Source organism: Leptonychotes weddellii, chromosome 6 (genome assembly GCF_054177405.1).
Source record: "Leptonychotes weddellii isolate Sample4059 chromosome 6, ASM5417740v2, whole genome shotgun sequence".
NCBI classification, from domain to species: domain Eukaryota; kingdom Metazoa; phylum Chordata; class Mammalia; order Carnivora; family Phocidae; genus Leptonychotes; species Leptonychotes weddellii.
In genome coordinates this window covers 126,590,133-126,612,701 of record NC_138374.1, presented here as the reverse complement: position 1 = coordinate 126,612,701, position 22,569 = coordinate 126,590,133, and the positions used below count along the sequence as shown (strand labels likewise).

The window sequence follows — 22,569 nt, the reverse complement described above, 5'->3', positions numbered from 1 at the left end:
AAAAGCTCAGATTGCACAAAATCGCTCATTCAACAAAGTTTACAGTTTCCCCAATAATTCTGGACTTTGATCACTGCCTTGCTGCACACGCTTGCCAGACCCTTGAAAAACTTGGTCCTCTTTGTATTTGCTCTGCTGTCTACACTTCCTTGTAACCGAGTGTCTATTTCCAGTTCCACCTAGGTTAGAGTTCTATTAAGCTCAGAGACTCTATGGACTTTGTTTTGACCTCATAGCCCAAATAAGGCAATATGAGACTGTTGTCCTCCGTGAAGAAGCAAATACACGGAGGAGTAGAAGAATCACTTCTACAACTCCCATCAGAGCTTTAATCTACCCTTAGGTATAGAAAAAAACACCTGTCTGCACGTGAAACCTCTCTGTGCTGTATCTTTGTGGGCCCATTTAATGTCACCTACATTTTCGCTTAAAAGAAAAAAGACACGAGTCTTTTCATTTCTTATTGTTTCATAAATACGATAAAACATTAAGCAGTTAAGAGTTAATTAAGAATGACACTAGGGCGCCTGGGTGGCTCAGTGGGTTAAGCGTCCGCCTTTGGCTCAGGTCATGATCCCAGCGTCCTGGGATCGAGTCCCTCATCGGCTCCCGGGGAGTCTGCTTCTCCCTCTGCCCCAGCCCCCTGCTCGTGCTCTCTCGCACACACACTCTCTCTCTCAAAAATAAATAAATAAAAATCTTAAAAAAAAAAAAAAGAATGACACTAAAAGCAAGCTCTCTTTTTAATTATTCACTTTCTTACATTTTGCTTAAGAGTAATAATAATTAACCACGAGAGTAATAATAATCAACCCTCCATTAGATTCCATGTGGTAAATGGTAGTGTCTAAGTTGGAGGGCTTTAGCCAGTCCCACAGTGGAATGAAGCGAAAGTTCTAGAGTTAGTCCCATACCCTTATCTCCGTTTTATATCCAAGGGGGATGGCACTTTTACCAATGGAATTATGTAGGTTCCCCAGTGATGATAAAGAGACATTTCCAAGGATGCCATTAATGTGTTAGTCAAACAGCAAGTGACCTTTTCCTCGAGATTCACTGCGATTTTTTCAGCCGAAGACAGAAGATCTGTTCAGTGCAGCAACACTGACTACTTTATTAAGCTACCTCTGGCTTCTTGGGTAACTGTCCAAACCACATATTTGTGACCATGACAGTTATTCTTCCTCTCTCCTTGAAAAACAAGCATGGTCTCAGCCTTCACACACTCCCTCTGTGTATCAGGGAGGGGAATTATATTTCTACTTGGCACTGGGACCTTGCCCACATTATAGCTACTGTTGCCACAGCCCAGTTGAAACAGCCTGGCCAGAGAGCTCAGACAAAGGGACAGGCATGAGCAAGTTTTCCTCACATGGCCAAGCACATGGTCAGCCGGGAGTGCCAAAATCTACAGGGGAGTTGGGAAAACAGCTGAAGGAAGGAGAATCCTATTTGTCAACTTAAAGCCTAGCATATGTAGGCATTTATAAATAAATAGACTTCATGTTCTACTAACACGTGATTTTTCATATGAATTAAAGAGGAATTTTATACTACAGATTGTCTAAAATAATTGATAACCCCCAAACTCTTGACTTGAACCGAGTGCATTATGTGATCCTTTTGGCAGCAGGTCCATTTTCCTACCCTGCAATGAAGGCAATTTTTCTAATGCCTCTTTAATAAGGAGATTTACAGAGGCATAACCTCAACGTGTAGCCACATTTCAGGAATTAGACTCAGTAAGACAGAGCAAACGGAGGCCTTGGTTATAAAACAAGGAAGCCTGCGTTCCAAGTTTTGGTTTGTCACCAACTGTTTGATCCTGGGCAAGTCACCTACACGATCTAGACCCCAATTTCTTTAAGTAAAGTTAAATGTTTGGACAAGATAATTTATGAAGTCCTTTCCATCTCTAAAACCCTACATTATGAGGTACCAGGAAAAAGCATTAGGACAAGCATCATTATTACATAGAAAAGGTCTTTGCTGATCTGGGCTAGTAACCCATGGCCTCCCATCTAGGACTGGTCCTCTGAATTAGCCTTCTAACCTCACTGAAGTAATGTGACAAAATATTTAGATTCTTGTGTACTTTGGGTATATTAAAAAAGACGTGGAGATACTAATTTTCAAATCATTTTCTCTTATTTCATCTGTTTGCTCTTTGTATCTACTCTTGAGCTTGGCATCGTTATTTTAAAGATCATTTTTAACATAAACATTCTTTCTACTGATAAAAAATTGAGGTATTGAGGTTTAGAGAAGTCAAATGACTTTTTAATTGCCATACACTAGTGAGTCACTATGCCAAAGCATCCACTGAGGTCCTCAAAGTTTTTTCCTCTATGACAGTCCTTGATGTAGATGATGATGGCTCCTTCCTAGATGGGGACCTGGGTCCCTTCACATCCAAGCTGTACATGACCCCAAGGGATATTTTGATTCCAAAAGATTTTTTATAGCTACTCATCACTTACAATATAAAATAAAGGAAAAAATGAACAAAACTGTCTTCTGGTTGCTTATCATTGAATTGGGAAGGTAAAACCTACTTTTCAAACGGAACGGTGTTACTTCTGATTTCACCTACCCCCTACATTCTTGACCTCCCCATTCAAAAGGATTTCTCCAGTACCCATTCCTGTGTGACGATGAACGGGCACCAGGCTAATTAGAATTCACTGGACATGTTATTGGCAGGTACACGTTAGAGATCCCAAAATAGAAGAGATGGAGCCAAATACTTACCCTACTATGCTGAGTGTCTGAACTCCATAAATATGGGCACGCTCCAGCACAGAAGTTGGCATTGTACCCTTTAGGTTCATGTATCCATTTCCACCCAAGATCCCTCTTGAAATCAATGTAAAGTGGACGTAGGCAGCAATTATCCTGCACATTTCTGTTAGAAGAAAGAGTGGTGGAGCTTTTACAGCCGATTTCCCACCCCCACCCCCCACGCCTCATTCCAAGTCAGAAAAATGACTCCTTCACTCAGGCAAACAGCATCTAATGAGCAAGTATCATGGGCCAGGTTTGAATGGTTTTATAGTAATCTCAGACGACTTTCACGATGGAATGTCATGGTGACCTGCTGGACTACTTTCCCTTATGAATCCTAAACCCCAAGTCCCGTGGCTGTGACCTTGAAAGTCAAACCTTTCTCTTGAATGACTAAATAGAAGCAGAGAGGTGGCGGAAGAGACCAATCCCCCCTTGCCAACCAACACTGGGCAGTTTTGCCAGTCAGCCTTGATTGCCCTTTCAAATATAAAATGAATGGAGTACAACAGCTATTTTCAAAGAGCCATCTAAGGCGTTTTCCTTTGAGAATGAATCCATTATTTCATCTCCTGTCCCTAGACCCGGGAATGAGCCAGAGATCAAGACACATGGAACCTCGCTTCGTGCAACCACTGACTCTGGCGAGCAAAAAAAGCCCTTTTACTCATGAGCTCTTTGAGCACTTTATCAGTGAGAACCCCTTACTGCCCCATAGCTCTCAAAATAAAGAAAGAACTTTCCTCTTATGAGGCTTGGTAAGAAACCACAGGAGAACACTCATACTCTCCCCTCCATGAACTCTTTCAGGAGTGGGAAATAAATTTGTGTTGCCTTCACTTCTCTCAGATTCTGTAGCTAATGACACAATAAATAGCATTCTTCTTCTATTTCTCTCATCTCTGTGAAAAAGGGCATGGCCATGGGCACTCTACTGTGTGGGGGGGGCGGTGAGGGCTTCACACAGATGGTGAGTCTTTCCAATTAAGGATCCGCCATCACACGCTTCAAGTAACCTTATACTTGCTCTGGGGAGCAGGGAGCTCATTTTCTTCTTCGGCCCCAGAGGACTTCAGAGGGATTTGGGAAAAAAACATCAGGGGACTAATTTTCTGACTTCACACTTGGTGCACTGCAAGGTGTTGAGGACTACCGCGCAGAAAAACTGGTTAAAGCCTCTGGGAAGAATGCTGTTAGGAGGTATGATGGCTCTCCTGTCCCACACCTGGCCTTAAGCAACAAGTGGAGTTTAGGTCAATTTGTAAGAAAAGGCAAAGGCAGTGTTAAGAGTTAACAGACGTAATTACTTTGTTTTATTTTTATTTCCTTTACCTAAAACAATAGGCTGCATCCAAAGCACGCTTCTTCCGCCGGTTGGACTGTTGTGACTCAAGTCTGTAGGAGGGCAACAACATTAGCAGGAGATGTGGGGTCTTCCCACTGTTTTTTTTCCTAGTGGACTTTATAGTTTTCTGATCACCACTGGCATATGTGGAGGTGCCATCAATACCTTGAAAAAATGCATTTGGGTAACAAACATTTAGCTTTACCTTCATCAAATATAACCAGCCATTCTTTTTTCCTTTGTATCTTGTCACAAACAGCCGTGATGACCTCACAACAGCATCATCAGCTGGCTACCGCCACTCCCCACGGAAATAGATATGGCACGAGGAGACAATCGCAGGTGACAATGGACACTTCTCACTGAGGCTCTTGGCAGGAGGCGGTTCAGTGTCCAAGGCAGGGCTTGTTGGTTATGAAGGTCACTACAGAAGAAGCCTTTGACCATAGTCCAAGGGGAACCTAGGTAGTTTATTTTAGTCAACCCTCAGGTCAGGCTGTGTTCAGCCCCTCAGCGACTGAAGGCACAGCGAAAGAACGTGCCTGGTCCCTGCCAGTTCACTGTCTTCCTCAGACTCCTAAACTCAAAAGACTTTCCTCATGAACACAACCTGAGACTTACATGAAATTGCAGTGAATTAGGTTCAAGGGAAACAGAAGCCACCCTTACTTAATGCTATTTGGGGAAGCTGTGAAGAAAGGGCTTTTTCATTTATTTTATGGCATCCTCAACACTTTCCTGATTCCATCTGAGATTTAGAAACTTGAGCTCCCCAAAGCATGCTCAAGAGACTGCCAGTTTAAGCACTTAATCTCCACACTCTAGAGAATCATGGCTAGGTTAGAGACTGGAATAAATCTCTAGACCTCCGGGAATATTTTTCCATGAGCAAGGGCCACCGTAGCCTTGGTCCCGGGTGGTGGTAGCTGGGGAGGGGAAATCAGCTCCCTGGAGTGCTGGTGTGGAGCCGCTGTGGGCACGAGCACACGGCAGACATCCCTCTTTACCTCTCATCGGTCGAACTGGTGAGCTAATAAGGGAAGCAACTCCAACCCTTGGCATCTCCTCATTCTCCTTGACCTCTGGCCAATCACTAAGAGGTGAGCAGGAACAGGGAACAACTAAAGCCTCGTTATGTCTTTATAAATTATTCCAAAAGTCTGATCAGGCAGCCACTGGCAATACCGGGCACCAGCTAGAAACGGTGGAGTGTTCTGATACATGGAAGGTGAGGTAAGGAGGCTACGGAATGAGGGGCTTCCCAAGTGAAATATGGTTGTAGGCCTCCTGACATTGCACCTGGGACATTATCAATGGGTGTCCTTGATTGTATACTATCTTCTGCTATCATATCAGCATAGCTGGAAAGTTGGCTTGCTTGAATGAAGAATAAAGGGCTTACCTGACTAATAGTTTGGAAAGTTGATGAATCAGTCAGTTAGTACTGCTAAGTCATCACTGGGCAAGGAGCAGCATAAACAGGGAACCAACTGCTTGGTCCCAATCCCTTCTGCCTTCATATATCTTTCTCCAACCTTATCTTTACCCAAACAATTACAACTCCCAAGCCTCACCCAACAATCCCATTCTCACATGCAAACAGGCTTCATCCCCCATGAGATTATGAATATAGACCCCTCCCTCCCCCACCTCGTATGACCAAGTTTCAGTTACCTGCAAATCTTGCTTCTAGCTCTTCACTTTTATTGGGAATGATGTAATTATTAGATGGTACAAAGGTGCAGCAGGGACAGTGTAAACTTATTTTAAATCCCAGGTTTCTGTCTGGAAAACATTAAGTCAAGGAGGTCATTTGGATGTGTGACAATACCCTTAAATCTGCCATCAACTTACAGTAACGTGGGGTCACTGAGCATCTAGGGAGGAGGACAGAGGGCGGCTGTAACCTTTATGGTGGAGCCATTCATGGACGGCGTCAGTCACGTCAAAGGAAAGCCATTCGCCTTCTGCTCTCGTCTTGACGACTTTGCTGTCAATGTAGCGCTGGGTCGGAGACGTTAAATCTTTGGATTTGAGAATCTGGAGAAGGAGAGAGAGAGGGAACAAGCTCAGCTGGCATAAGGTCAGCATGACTAACCCAAACCATTAACAGTATTCCAATTCATTATCTAACCTTAGCTCCACTCTGGTACACCCATGTATTGTCATCCCACAGCACGTGTGCATAAAAGCATAGCACCAGGCCATGTGCCATGAAAAACAGAGCTACCAAGTCAGCTGTGTGTTATGATAAAGGTGACAGGAACCATGAAGCCAAATGTCTAAGAGAAAGTGACAGTAATTATTTTACTTCGCTGACATAAGCTTTGTAAGATTTCAGCCATAAATTCTATGCTATTAAGTTAATGGTTTTGTTGTTCTGCTTTTTAATTTGGGGAGCTGGGCGGTGGGGAGGGACAGGAGGAGTGGGCCAGTCCAGAGGACCCATGCTCACCCTCTAAATGTCCTGACTTATAAATCTCCTTCTAATAAAGAGAAAAATGTCCCAACCCTGGTTCCTAAATCCACCCACATTACAATATGTGGCACGCTTCAGCTTTTGAGGTAAGTCTCTAGCTGGGGTTTTTACTCTCCATGTGACTTGTTATGATTGATAAAGATATTCCATATCCCACAGACAAAGAGTGAATTGGGGCAGGAGCAGTCTGGCACAGTGTGAGTGAGACTCTGAAAGCCAATCAGCTTGAACACTGAGACTTTAGAAGGATTCATTTAGTTCAAATATGTGAAGAGCAACTGTAGTAGGTTCTTGGGTTTCTATAGGAAGTGAACACTTCAGGTGGTTTTTAAAAATTCTGCCTGTCTTTAAATGAGAGTGTTTTATGAGCCAGTCAAACCAAGATTTCAAGTCTCCTAGAGCTCTATTAAATCCCTACCCACACCTGTATCTTGCCTTCCCTCAGTACTCAGGGGCTTATACTGCCCTTCCCGACATTGAGTCTAACTATTCTGGGCTCGTTTCATACATGTGGGCTGGTCTTTCCAACAAGTTCCTACGCTTCCCCAGGGCAGTGATCACGTCTTCAATTTGATGCCATTCCCAGGCACAGCACTCAATTTAATCAGTGTCTGTTAATGCCTGAATATCTAGAAGCCTTACTTACTCTTCTTTCAACCCTGCAAAACAAAAATGCGTGATCTTCCTGCTGATTTTAAAAGGACTTTTCTTCCATGTGCGTACATGACTCGTTCAGATAATTTAGCAACAAATGCTTCCTAAAATATTTGGCATTAGGGTAGACGTTTTTTCTGGATGAAGTAAGTTTAGGAAAGGAAAGAGATTCTCACAATGGAACTTTGGGGGGCCCTCAATGAATTTTAGACAAAACCCACTCTCCTGGTCTTGCCCCTGAGGGTCAACACACCCCACTAAGTGAAGACAAGCTAGAGGCAATCATGATTCTACCACAGGGGAGAGATGTTCTTGGTGAATTAAAGGAAGCAAGTAAACACGGCTTGAGGGCTGGGTGCACTGGGCTCTGGGTTTGGCACACATTATTTCATTTCATTTCATCCTCAAAACATTCCTGTAAAGTAGAGTCTCGGAGAGGTTCAGTAACTCACTCAGTGCCTCGTGGTGAACACATAGGGAGAGAGGATTCAAAGCAAACCCCTAATTTCCCCACTTCAGTGCTGAATTTTGAAGACCAAAGAGTTATGGGGGTCAGATTTGAATCACAGTTCATCCTTACCCCCTTCCAGGTAACCAAAAACCACTCAGTGATAGAAGTAAAGATTTTTAAATAAGAATAAAATAAATGTTGGTACAAGATGGAAATATAACTTGTGGAATGTATACACAGTTAATGCTAACATAAACCTGTAACTTTAAAGGTACAGGTTCACAGCAGCCCAATCCTCGGGAATTAAAACCTTGCCTTGAAAACACTCCCAGTTGGACAAATAAGACACCATGTATCCAATTCATAATAAATGGTATAATTAACCTAACCTAGGATAAAAATTATAAAACAGTGGTTGAGAAGTTTTTGGGCAGTTCCATCTGCCTCGCTGCTTAAAAATTGGTAGCAAATCCAGAATGCATTTTTCTGATTTTAAATTTTTTCCCCTATTGTACCTCCTATATTGATGCATTATTTCATAATGCTTTTATATTTGCTTTGCTCCTAATCAGCACAGTGTATGTCTTATTCATCTTCTTACCCCTAACACTTAGACACAATGTCTAGAACAAAACATTGTTTTCATTGTTGTATTAATTACATATTATATATATATATGTATATATATCAAATGTCTATGATATCTATCTCTGATATAAGTATCACTGAAGACACAGAATTTTTTTTAATGACTGTATTGACCAAATGGGCAGAAAAAGCACATACCAGCAAATCCATGGAAATTTTTCACCTCAGAGAGAAGGGGTAAATTTAGATGATCCTGCTTTAAAAGCAGACCAAAAGGGAGCAAAAAGATTCTGAAACTTTTTTATTTCTTAAATCTCATCTTCTAATGAGTGCTTCCTCAGCCACAAAACACCAGTAGGTTCTAACAGTGGACAACTTCATATTCTCACCTGACTGATGGGTCCTCTATGTCTTTTTGCTATTTCAAGAACAAGCCCATTTAAACCACCCAAGAACGACAGCTAGTTAGTTGCACAATTCTGAAATAGAGAGGTGGCTTTGGTCTTGTGGGTTTGCTGTCTCAAACTTTATGGCCAAGGAATCCTTAAACTCACTTGTTGCAATTGAACTCCATTCTTTCTTACCAAGCCCTCAGTGGAAACAGGAAACAGCTGCTTTCCATCACTCATAGACTATCCCTCATATTCTTGGAGACTATTATTAAGTCCCCCTCAGCATGCCCGCTCTCTCTCTCTAAGCTAAATAAACCCTGTTCCTTTAGCCCATATTTAGAGGGGCAATTTCCCAAACCTTTAATCACTTGAGTCACTAACTAGGATGAATGATGCTCTATAAAAGTACTCCTCCTACAGCTTCGTGGTGTTGTCTCAGAACTGCCTAGAAAACCTTCTAATCACATCTCAAAGCCTGAAATCTTAACTTGAAAGGTATCTTCTTTCTAAGAATAGGCACAACCTCCCTATTCCCTGTTTATCTTCCATTTATCATCCACACAAAATTAAACTGGAAGGGAAGAAAATCAACCCACTGCTATTATCGATTAGGACTTCCTCAAATTCAAGAATTTATACAGTCAGTCAACTTCCCACTCCATTTTAGCCTTTGCTGTCATTTTTCTCCAGTCTCCCAACAAGTGTATTGAACATGAACAGTCATGGATATGCAGCTGTTTTTTTCCAGAATCAGAGTTGCTTCTAAATTCCTCTACACATCGTATCATGACAAAGATAGTTTAGTTGAATACTAGAAGCTCTCTTAACTGGCTTCCAGATTAACCGGTATTCTCCATTTGTTCTGTAATATATATTGGTTTATGCTGGGGTTCATTGCTGGAAAACTACTCTCTAGTATGTTTTGAGAACTTCTGGTATTAGCCGTTGAGTTGTATGCTTAGCAAATATCAACTGTATATGTTTCTAAACCTGTGTATGCTAGTTGGACTTGATATTGTAATTATCCAGGGGAATCAAATGGTCTAGAAATAATAAAATGCAGGCCCAATATTTAAGAGAGCTCTTGCTTTTGTGAAAACCAAGTTGAATGCTTTGCAAAGTCTTCAGTACAGACAAGTTGCTTTAAAAACACTTAAAAAAAAACAAAACAGTTTGGTGGTTCCTCAAAAAGGTAAACATAGAATTACCATTTGATTCAGTGATTCCACTCCTAGGTATATAACCAAAAGAACTGAAAGCAGGGACTCAAACAGATACTTGCACCCCAATGTTCATAGCAACATTACTCACAATAGCTGAAAAGTGAAAACAACCCAAGTGTTCATCAATAGATATACAAACAATATAAATAAAATGCACTGTATACACATAACAGATTACTATTTAGCCATAAAAATGAACGAAATTCTGACACATTACAATATGGATGAATTTTGAAAACATCATGCTAAGTGAACTAAGCCAGACACCAAAGGACAAATAATATATGATTTCACTTCCATGAGGCACCTAGAATAGGCAAATTCATAGAGATAGAAAGCAGAATAGAAGTCACTAGGGGTGGTGGGTAAGGAAAATGGGGAGTTACTATTTAATGGGTGCAGAGTTTCTGTTTGGGATGATGGGAAATTTCTGGAAATAGTGAGTGGTAGTGGTTCTATGACATTGTAAATGTACTTAATGCCACTGAATTATATACTTAAAAAGTGGTTAAAAGGTTAAATTTATGTATATTTTACCTCAACAAACTCTTTTTCTAATTTCAGATGTCAGAGAGACAGCTATAGAAGAAATAACAAGAGGAATAATATGATAAAAACCTAGAAGGAGGGGCACCTGGGTGGCTCAGTCGTTAAGCGTCTGCCTTCGGCTCAGGTCATGATCCCAGGGTCCTGGGATTGAAACCTGCATCGGGCTCCCTGCTCAGCGGGAAGCCTGTTTCTCCCTCTCCCACTCCCCCTGCTTGTATTCCCTCTCTCACTGTGTCTCTGTCAAATAAATAAAATCTTAAAAAAAAAAACAAAAAACCTAGAAGGATCCCGGGGTGCCTCGGTGGCTCAGTTGGTTTAAGTGTGCAACTCTTGATTTTGGCTCAGGTCGTGATCTCAGGGTCATGAGATCGAGCTCCACATCATGTTCCACGCTCAGCGTGGAGTCTGCTTGGGGTTCTCTCTCTCCCTCTCCCTCTGCTCCTCCCCCTGCTCACTCTCTAAATTAAATAAATAAATAAATAAATAAATAAATAAATAACTTAAAAAACAAACAAACAGCCGTAGAAGGATCCTCCACTCGGGTTGCTCAACAATTGTCCTGAAATTTCTTTCTTCTTCAAAGAAATGAAAAACTAGAAATTGTAGATGATGCGTAATGGATATGGTTCATGCAAAAAATACGACATGGATTGGCAGTAGTCAGAGCCATAGAAAAGTCCTTGGCCTTTTATAAAACACTCAGCATGTAAAGTGTTTGTGTGTGTGTGTGTGTGTGTGTGTGTGTCTTTGCATCTGCATACGCATATACATATATATGTTTTAAGTTAAAATACTTATTTCCCTCTCTCACTCACTCTCTCCTGTTTCTATAATCCCCTGCTTTGACTTTTTTCTTTAACAGATGAACAACTGTTTCTGATTGAATTAGAAAGGAGAGCTTCTTTTGTGAAATGAAATTTAGCTGCCCCTCGATTAGCTACCACCCACAGTGGTATGAATGTTACCTTCATTACATTATTGATATACACACATTATCTAAAATATGTGCAAAATACCCACATAACACCTTTGGCAAGGCTCTAAACTCTTCACTGAATTACAAAACTCCCTACACAGAAGGATCCATTCATGTCTCTGCCACTGGAAAGCAGCCAATCAGGAGTGGATTGAGGCAAAAGTCATTGATGTTACCCAATAGTTCAGGGCAAAAAAAAAAAAAAAAGAAAGAAAGAAAGAAAGGAAAGAAAGAAAGAAAGAAAGAAAGAAAGGAAAGAAAGAAAGAAATAGACTAGATGCAAAATTACAGCCAGAGGAAATCTTAGTCTTAGAGGAATAACGTTGTAAATCAACTCAGTTTTGGCTTAGACCCCAAGGGTGATACGTACTCCTCTCCCATGAGATACTGCAAAGAGGTATAAGAAAGCATTAAGAATTCCATTTTACTTTGCATATTCAGACATCAATGGACCTAAAGGAGCACCAGGGGGTCAGTTCAACCCAGACTTCTAATGCGAAGGTAAATCTAACAATAGGGCTGAAGGTAAAAACCCAACACCGGGTTAACTAGTTGTTGTTGTTGTTGTTAAATGCATTTAATGTTTTTAATGTACTTAACATTTAAATGCATTTAAATGTTTGTGGTTACTGGCACAGAGTGATTAGCAAATGCTGAATTAAGCACCTACTCTGCGGGGGCGGGGGGGGGGGGGCCCTGAGCACTTTGTCTCAGACGTGCTTTAACTTCCCTATCATGAAATATCAGTGTCAGAAAGGGACCAGAAGGCCATCAGCTTCAACCCCTACAATTCATTCATTGACATCTCCGTCTCTGTCTGAAGACTTCTCATGACAGCGGACTCAGGACTTCTTGAGAAAGGCCCTCTCACTTCTGAATAATTTGTATGTTGTAATCCTTCCTTCTCTTGGATATAAAATCTCCACCAACTAGTCCTACTTAATAATAATATCATTGCTTCATATCCGTACTATCATTTCCAGTTTTTCAAATATTTGCACATGTTCATGTTTTTTTTGGTCTTCACAAAAACCCTGTGGGGTGGACATCATGGCCCTTATCATCTACAGTCTGCAGCCAAAGGGAAAGAAGCCTGAAATACTTACCTGCGTGACCACAGCCCTGTAGGAAAAGTCTGGACTAACATCCTGCCCTCTTCATTCCAGAGGACAGGGCTTCCTCATATTGTGTTTTGTTCTCTGGAACAAGATATAAAATTCTCTTTCTTTTCTATGTCAGGCCCCAATCATAGGAGGCGCCTTCTCTCAACTGCTTCCTTCAGAACAAGGTTTGAGGAGCTTCACCATCCTTGTCAAGCTCCCCTTCAATACTCCTCTTGTAATTACTTCCTCAACACACTCAGATGCAGTCTAGCAGGATGTGGAGAATATTACAGAATGTGCCACATGTGGAAAAGAGGGGCTATTGCTTCCCTTGTTCTGGTCACTATTTTTAATGCAAACTACTTTTGGCAGTAACCACATCACACCATTGAGTCATAGTAAACTTTTTATAAAATAAAACCTTTGTCCTGACACAAACTGTTAAGTCAGATTTTCCATCCCAAATCCTTTCTGGAATGACATGGAATAAAGAGAAAGAAATGAAGGGAGGCAAAAAGGGAAGGGAAGGTGGTTTATCTAGCTGCGTGGTTCTCTAACTTCAGCCTGCATTAGAAACATCTGGAGGGCTTATTAAATAAAACACAGATTGCTGAGCCCTAAACCCCCAGACTTTCTGATCTAATAGGGATGAGACTGGGGCCCAAGAATTTGCACTTCTGACATATTCCTAGGTGATGCACAAACGGCTGGTCGACTCTGAGAACCACCCCTCTAGTCTATATTTATGTAATTCATTCTTGAACCTAAATGCAAATTACGCATGATCTTTGTTAATTTTGAACTTCTTATTTGACCCTGACCTTGGTTTTTAGCCTTTTGGGAGCCCTCTGAATCCTGTTTGCTACTTAACACATATGCTATTCTTCTTAGCCACATAGAACCAGCAACCATGTGCTTCGTCAGGGTGACAGTAACAACGTTAAATCACCTAGGGCCAAAACCATAACCTCTAGCTGGATCCTTGGGTCCTTCTTTCCTGGTTGGCCCTGTTTCTTTAATCAACACTCCATGGTTATGTTATATACAGCAGAAAAAATATAGAACTTCACTAGTGTGAGGTGTGAGGCCCAGTTTAGTCCAGGAGTCTTGCCCATTTTCGTCAACTGACAATCCAATCCTGTGGTCCCTTAGGTTTCTTTGAAGAACCCCATAGGGCTTGCCAAGTGCCTTTGGAAATCGTTAATGTAGTAAAAATTCTCATAGGCTTTGAAGTCAGGCAAACAACAAAAACTAGCACTTACTGGATCTGTGATTTTCTTATTTATGAAATGGGTTAATAAAACCCACCTTCCATGGTTGTTAAGAGAATTAAATAACACACGAGTAGGGAAAGCATCTATCACATTGCTGGTATTCAATAGACGTGAATTATTATTATAATTATGTTCCTTATCTAGTCAAAATCTTCCAGATTCACTAGTCAGCTTCTACTGTCTAGTGAATAAACTCCAGATCCCATAGTTTAGTATTTAAGACACAACTTGCCACCAATCTATCATCTTAGACTCGCCTCTCATCCCTAGAAAACTGATCTAAACACTATCCCTAAAACATATTCTGTGTCCCAACTCTGTGTTTAGACTAGTATCCCTATCAGAATGTCTTCCCCACTCTCCCAGTTTTTACTTAAAAACAAAAACAAACTTAACAATAGCAAAAACCTTTCTATTCTTCAGCCCTGCTTTTCAATGAAATGGTTACTTTCACTCTGAAATCCCTTTTCTTGTCCCAGTCCCCCAGCAATTACTGTGTGTGCCAAGCATTCAGCCCCTTGCACACAGTGGCCTCACGGGTAATCCTGCCTGTGCATAAATGTCCATTTCTTCCAAGGGAATAGCCAGCTCCTAAAAGAGAGAGGGAAACATGTACTTATTTACATCTCCATAATCCCTGTATTCTAGTTTGCAGACACTGGAGGCTTCATTGATTTAATTTTAGAGATTTGACTCTCTGGGTTGAAATCTTGCTACTATCAACATTTCCTCTCACACAAACAAACAGAGTACACTCCTGAAGGTGTTCCTTGGCTTCTCTGCAGGAGGAACAGGTGATTCTCTAAAATATCACTTGCAAAACCAATGTATAAGTTCTGAAATATTTTATATGATCAGTTCATTGGTTTGGTTACTCATTCATTTGTTGAATAATTGCTGGGCATCTTATACATGCCCAAGTCCTCATTTATTCAGCTGTTCCAATTTACTTTATAGCTCACTTCCTCCAGTTTAGTTCAACAGCTATTAAGCACTTGCTGTGAGCAAGGCTTTGCCCTTTTGTCCAGGACAGTAAGATGGTCCCTGTTCTTAAAGAGCACACGCTCTAGGAAGGGAACGAGGTCTCCCAACAATTGAAAGCCATGCATTCACAGGCCACAATGAGGTCACTGATGCAGGGCATGACTGGGAGCAAGGAGATAACTATCAACAAAGTAAAAAGGTAACTACTAACATCTGAAAGGTTGGCAAGAATACTGGGCACTGTGAGAACACAGTCCAGATCACAGAGATGTACTGGGTCATTACAAAAGAGAACAAATAAATGGAATCTTCCTTTCTCTGCAGGGCTTCTCCATCCGTCCTAAGCACCGGAAGCTTGAACTTAGGGAGAGTTTGCTCCGGTAAGTGTGTTAGACTCCCAGGGGCTGCCTGAACAGAGCACCACAAACTGGGTGGCTTAAAAGAGCAGAATGTACTCTCTGGGGTACATGGTTCTGGGGGCAAGAAGTCAGAAATCAAGGTGTTGGCTGGGCCATGTTCTTGGGAAGCCACCCAAGGGGGATCCTTCCTTACCTCTCCCAGCACCTGGTGTTTTGCTGGTAATATTTGGCATTCGTTGGCTGGAAGCTACCTAACTTCGATCTCTGCCTGTGTCTTCACATGGCATTCTCCCTGTGTGTCTCTATCTTTACATGGTCATCTTCCTATAAGGACACTAATCATATAGAACGAAGGGCCTACCCCCTACTGCAGTAGGACCTCATTTTGACTTAACAGATTGTATCTACAATGACTCTATTTCCAAGAAAGGTCACATTCTGAGGTCCTGGGGATTAGGATTTCAACATATCTTTTTTTGAGGGAACACAATTCATACTATCACAATAGGTGTTTGTAGGTTACACTGGGTTGGATATGTTCTAAATGCTCTGACCATGAAGTCCTTCAAAACAAAGGATGTTCTGGCTCTTTCTGATTCTTCCACAAAGTCTTTGCACAGTCCGTTCTTGGTAAATGCTTGTTGACTAACAGACTTCATTAGAAAGACACACACAATAAAGTGACAAATAAGCCCTTAAACAATCCATCTTTTATACTATTAATTTGGTATTTTATGCACACATATCACAGAGATTATGTATGCGTGTGTGTTGTACGTATATGTGTGTGTGTATATATATACATATATCATAGATATGTATATGACAAGGAGGACAGAAAGAATTATCAGTGTAAGCAACGTTATACTGTATTTTACCCTTTCTATTTAATATATTTCACTGTGGAATGAAAATAAGGGAGAAAAAGCAAGAAGGGGAATTTTCAAGGAACAGAAAGCAGGGCTTTACGGAGAATCAGAAGTAGGCGAAATGGCTTTTCTTCCCCTGAGGCATAAATGTAACTCTCGGTTCCTGCTCAACTGCAGCCTCCTCGAACAATGCTGGGTCACTCTGGAGGTGCTTAACACACCGACACACTGCCTGATTGTCCTTCAGAAGAGACTTAACAGACCCAATACTTATCTTGCTTCTCCCATTGGCCTGTGTTGTAATTGCCCTGGCTCCTTTGAAATTGCATCCCTCTAAGAGGCTGTAGTAACGTATCCCTCACGAGAGCTTCGAGAGAGCCTGCAGAGTAAACTCCCATGGAGTACGGATCAGCTTCAAAAGAAAGACACACATAAAAATACAGTCTCTCTGGAGCTCAGAGATCTACATTATTATGTTATTATATTGAGTCTTTCTCTTTATGGTACAGAGTTCCTGTATTATACGTATCTGTGTGCAATTAGGATAAAGAATGGCATATATAGATCTTTAATGACCTTTATGGAAATGTCACCAGATATGTCTTCAAGCTACAAACACACACACACACACACACACAGGAAAGCCTTTCCTCAGTGATGAAAACACCTTATAATTCTCTATTGTTCCCTTCAACTTTTTTTTCATTCTTTACAGATGGGCCTTTGTGTTGACTGCATGTATGCATAAATAAGTAAATTCATTTCCACAGGTCTGAGGGATGAAGGAGTCCTTTGTGTGAAGAGAAAGTTTCTCAGATGTCACAGCTTAAGAGCAGTCAGAAGACCATCATCTATGAATCACAGAGCAGAGAGAAAGATTCAACTGGGCAAAAGTCACATGAGTACAGGCAAGAAAGAGATGTGTGCAATACAACCTTCAGTGACAGCATCTGAAGGGAAACTAAGTCAAGACCTCAAGTCACGTCAGTCCTTGAGGCTGGACCGCACAACCTAGTCCTAGGGATTTTGATAACTCTAGTTGTTTCCTGCTATGGGACGAAGGAGTCTCCCCAACAAGACTGCTGCAAGCTCTCTGGGGCCTGATTCTGATTTTCTTAATTGATCTCCCTTTCCGATTTCACTCTGACTTGACACCAACACACACATACTTGAAAACCACACTTCCAACACCCTTTCCTGCTTCCTGACTACCAATAATACGTATGGCCGACATTACAATTTAAGGCCCTTCTTATATTCAGCTGAGAACTTTAATTTAGGGGGTGAGATTATAAAGCAATGAGTCAAAAAATAAAGTAATGAGCCTGGTTTTTCTGCAAACAGAGAGAGTTTATGGATTACCTAAGAATATCAGTTTCACGAATCTCTTACGTAATTTTTTTTTTTTTTTTTACCTACATCGTTATTATCCACTTAACCAGGGCTAGCTCTGAATAAAAAACAAAAAATGGGTAGATATATGTTTCTTACTTTCTCAACAGTTAGATACCTTTAAAACAAATGTAGCAGAATTTCCAAATCCAAATAAAGGAAAAATATTTCTCTAAAGAGTCCCCTCGTGATATTGCACACTTATTTCACAACAGTTCCTTGTACTTGAATCTCATTTTGAAATGTTTCTTCAGTTCCCTGGAAAACATTTGCTGAATGCCCACTATATACCACGCACCGTTCGGGGAATCTGTCCCTAGGGGTGGAGGTGAGACTATAAACCAGATAGAGATGGGGCAGGAGAGCAAGTACAGCAGAATGATGAGGGGTGTGGAGGGGAAGCGTGCAGTGGAGAGTGGGGGTAGGAAATGTTGGGAAGAGGGGCCCTGAGATGTTAGGGTGACCACGAAGGCCTCTCTAAGCGGGTGACATCCGAGGAAGTGCCTGAGGGAATGAAGAGAGCTGGAAGGACAATGTGGGAGGAGGGCACAGGGGCCTCGGTTTAGGAGGGAGTGAGCAGGTGTTTGAGGGTAGCCAGGAGGCCAGTGCAGGGGAGGTGCCTGAGTGAGGGCAGTCAGGCTGGGGGCTGGGGTGCCGGAGGGCTAGTGAGAAACAGGTCCAGGCACAGTAAGGACTTTGGCTCCTTGGCGAAGTGAGGTGAGAAGCCATCACAGGGCTTTGAACAGGGGATTTAGATCTGATCAATATCTCCTAGCGGGCATCACGCTTAACTACACACACTCTCTAAGGGGGCCGGAGGGCGGTGGGTGCAACAGCCGGACCAGCCAGGATGCCACTGCAAAAGCGAGAGGCAAAAACCCCTTGGACAAAGGTGGTAGCAGCAGAGATGAGGAGCGGCTGGATTTCAGATCTATCTTTTAACAACAGCTATCACGTAGGAAAATTAATTACTTTTCAATTTCCTCTTCACCAGAACTTTGGCAGTTTTAGAAAATTAACACCGCCTTTCAGAAGTTTTGATCTGTTTCCTTTGAAGGAATTTGCAATTATGTATTTGTAGGCTCTGAACACAGTTCTAGAAGAGAAGTTCCAAAAAAAAATCTGAGCACTGTTGATATCAAGAAATAAACATACATCCTCCCTCAGAACCATTTTTTGCCCTGGTGGAGGTTGTTGAAGAGTTGGCAGACGTTAATAGCATTTTTTATTTTTATTTTTTTTAAGATTTTTATTTATTTATTTGACAGAGACAGAGAGAGACAGAGAGAGAGGGAACTCAAGCAGGGGGAGTGGGAGAGGGAGAAGCAGGCTTCCTGCTGAGTAGGGAGCCCGATGTGGGACTCCATCCCAGGACCTTGGGATCATGACCTGAGCCAAAGGCAGACGCTTAATGACTAAGCCACCCAGGCGCCCCAATGGTATTTTTTTAAATGGAGCCTTATGAAAATCAATCCAGGAAGCATATATATCACGCCTATTCGTATGATGGTGAAGCAGGGAGAGGTAGTCACGGGGGCCGGGGATGAGGGAAAAAGACACCCCACTAGGGTCAGTCACTCTATAATCATTTGAGAAGAAAAGCAAGACACATCATGGCCTCCAGCCCAACCCTGGTGCCTTGAGAGTTTTGATAAAGCAAATACACAGAGTGCCAAAACCACGGCTGCTCCCCACAACCCCGCTCTGCCCCACTGGTACCAGGAAATCGGCCCGATGAGTCCTCGTCTGACCAGAGATGACTGAAAAAATCAGAGTGGTTTTAATAATCACAAGCCATATCTAGGGGAAATATATACCATGTTCTGGATGATAAGCAAAACCCCAATAATAATGCACTCCTTATGCATCCAATGCGCCAGACCCTTCACATGCATTCTCCTCCCCGTGACTCATTAGACAAGAACCATTACCTGCATTTTATGATGAAAACCTGAGGCTCAGAGACATGAGTGATTTGTAAGACCAAAACGCTTATAAATAAGAAGAGGTGGAAGATGAACCCAAACAACACCCCTCCCCACCCCTGCAAAGATTTTCTTCTTTCCTGCCTGGAGCTGCTCATCAGCAACTGAGTGAGACGGCCAAGAGCAGAACTGGGTTGAAAATAGCATTTCAGGAGGCTCTGAAGCGACCTCCTGGGGCAGCCACCGAGAGCCTGGCCCCCCAGCAATGGAGATGGGGTGAGTTCTCATTTTTAAGAGACTGTGAGCAGATCATAAATTGAAGAGACTGTTTCTTACAAAAGTTCAGACTCAATGCTTTGGCAACTATGGTAAAAATAATCAGTAACCACTGAGTAGAAGTACATTGTGCTAGGAGTTTCCATGCATTCTCTCCTTGCTTTACAAAGTCCGGGCCAAGTAGGTGTTCTTACCCACATTTTACTGATAAGGAAATTGGCTCGGTGACGTGACTTCCTCAGACTCTCCAGAGGGGCAAAACCACACCTTGAACTCCCACTGGCCCCACTCCAGAGCCTGCGTTCTTCCTGCTAGTGTGGGCAAGGGGATCCAGAGCATGGTCCCTGGGGCCAGACTGCCGGGTTCAAATTCTGCCTTTGCATGGGCCTGGGCAAGTTACTTAACTGCTCTATGCCTCAGTTTCCTCCTTTGTAAAATGAAGATAAGAACCCACCTCAGATGGTTATTATAAGGATTGAATGAATCAATCTATATAAAACACTTAAAACAGTGCCTAGGATACATGGTGTGCTGTGTGTTAGTGATAATTATCAATATTGTTACACAATCATATCACACAAAATTACTAGTTACTATTGTATGACTACCAACATTTCTTCGAATACAGTGGGGAAGGACTACTGTTCGCACGACTTTTGGGGTCCTGTCTGCTCACAGGGTTAACAGACGCTTAGTAACGTCACGACTTAACACAAATGATAACGATCCAATTTCCTTATGAGGCAAGCCTGTCATTCGATCATTTTGAAAAAACCTGAGATATTAGTAGCCTTGTGCAAACAAAGTGTTTATTACATATACCTCATGGCTTTTTTTTTTTTTTTAAGTGGGTTACTCTACTGGGCATCTCCAATGCGGCACTGGAGTGAGGATCAGCATGAAGGGGATCGTATGCTGTAAAATTCTGCACAACAAGAGCACAGTATAACTTTTTTTTTTTCAGTAGCACTTTTTGCAAGTCTAATTTAACAGACAGTTTTTTTGGCTGACCTCTTTTTCTTTTACACACCCTTGGGCAATATGAGAAAAGAAAACTGAACCCTGTGTGTGTGTGTGTGTGTGTGTGTGTGTGTGCATATGCACATACGCACGTGTACGTGTTTGGGGTTCGGAAAGGGGGGCAATTTTTCTTAACCCTGTTAGTGCCATGCTCCCTGCAGTGACAGGAACTTCACCCTTCATGTTACAGCATTAGAGTCCCTTCAAAAGCAGGCCTAGGCCATCAACCTTGAATTTTCACTCTAAAGCCTCAGGGGTGTGCATAGTTTAAAAGCTTTTATAGAGATTATAACATATATGTGTGATATCTATCTATCTATCTATTCTATGTATATGATTCAGAATTCCTCTGAAATCCACCTGAGCTTATTTCATTTTAGCGCATTTATCTTCTACTGACCAACGGGCCCATCGGCAGATTAACTATTCTACCAAGCTGTCGGGCACAATGCTAATGACCTCATACCAGTACTGTGCAAGAAGATGACATTTTTCCTCTGATGTTTTATGATGTATGAACCCATGACATCACACTGTCTCCCAAGGAGTTATTTTGCATGATTTTATTAGTGGTCTGAAGCTAACAAATTGATCTTAAAAATAATCTGGCAACTGACTGGCAGGTAATTCTGTCGAGGGCTCTTCCTCTTTGAGGAATCAAAGCCTTCAAAGCCAAAATCTACGAGATGACATGGAAGGAAGTGAACTAGGGTATGTTGAGTGCCCACTCTCCATCTGGCAGTTAGAGACATTGTTTCATTTTGCCCTTACAGTAAACATCAAGCTAATCAGGAATTATTAAGGAAACTCGGGTCATGATGCTCATGCCCTTGAACCCTCCACCATGTTGCCTCATAAAGGGTGAACAGAGAGCACAGATGGAGTCATCAAATCCCAGGATGTTCGTTCACACATTGAAACACAATAAAAATAGTTCCAACATGATTAAATAAAAGGCTGTGCATATTAATTAACCAAACCTGCTCCGATCTCAATCCGATTTATTCAGATATCCCTGGTGTAAATATTGTTGGGCTCAAGGGAATCTCTTGAGCCCAACAGATGGCTCTACCCAAGGAGTCCAACCAAGATGGCAGGCTTCCCCCTGCCCCTAAATTCTCACAGCTCCCCTTCTGGAAGAAATGAATTCTGAGACATATCTCTGGATCCTCCAACTTTTGCTTTAAGAGTACTTTGGGTATATGTCTATTAGTGGAAAGACTGTACTTTTGAGACATAGTGTCAAATAACGGATTGTTATTTGAGGCCACGAAATTTTGGGATAGCTTGTTATTCAGTGAATAGATTGTCAAAACAGTCACAAAGGTACAAGTCTTATTATCCTAGAGGTGGTAAAGTTTGAAATGAGCAGTTAGTGTGAAAAGGGTGTGAGTTAGCGAGAGGAAGCTAGAAATATCTGAAAGCTCCAAGGTCCTCTGAAGTCAGGATAGCTAATGTAAGTATGGGTTGGTGGTCTCATGGGGCCATGAAGTCATGACTGCCCCTAAATACGTTATTAATTTCTTGGGGCTTCATTTCTTCTCTTGTAAAACTGGGAACTTACCCCAGCCCAAGATGGCAGGTGCCTTTGCTCATGTTGGTGATATTCATTTTGAAGAATATTTCTCTTCCCTATTCTCTCTCTCTCATAACTCTGGGCATGATTTTAATCATAAATATAGGAGCAAGTTAATCAAAGAAAGATGTGTTCAAATTTCCAAATGAGCTGGGAGCTATTCTAAATATTGTAGGTTCGAAGGCATTCCCAGAGCACTGGAAATTTATCTGATCATATTCCAATATAGGCTGCCTTTGGCATAAGGCTTTAAAAACATGGTAAGGGTCATTCCCATTTGGAAAAAGGTCAGTTTTTATCCTTTTTTTTTTTCCTCTTCTTTTCCCTCATATATCAAAGGGCTTTATCCC

General features: G+C 41.8%; 1 protein-coding gene across 5 annotated transcripts in view; it reads right to left on the bottom strand.

The window, feature by feature from the left end:
- The window catches only part of TGFB2 (transforming growth factor beta 2), an 82,166-nt gene that overhangs the window by 3,078 nt on the left and 56,519 nt on the right, over nt 1–22,569 (bottom strand). For 3 of the 5 annotated variants that reach the window (XR_014146597.1, XM_006738262.3, XM_006738263.3), the window contains 4 exons: nt 6,037–6,169; nt 5,804–5,914; nt 4,117–4,294; nt 2,752–2,905 (listed from right to left, as the gene is read on the bottom strand). Coding sequence is in view for 4 of the 5 variants with exons in the window: in XM_006738262.3 (XP_006738325.1) it covers nt 2,752–2,905; nt 4,117–4,294; nt 5,804–5,914; nt 6,037–6,169 (576 nt within the window). In the remaining variant the exon portion in view is untranslated. The remainder of the gene's footprint in view (nt 1–2,751; nt 2,906–4,116; nt 4,295–5,803; nt 5,915–6,036; nt 6,170–22,569) is intronic. The other 2 variants (XM_081825179.1, XM_031033500.2) reach the window with 1 other exon arrangement.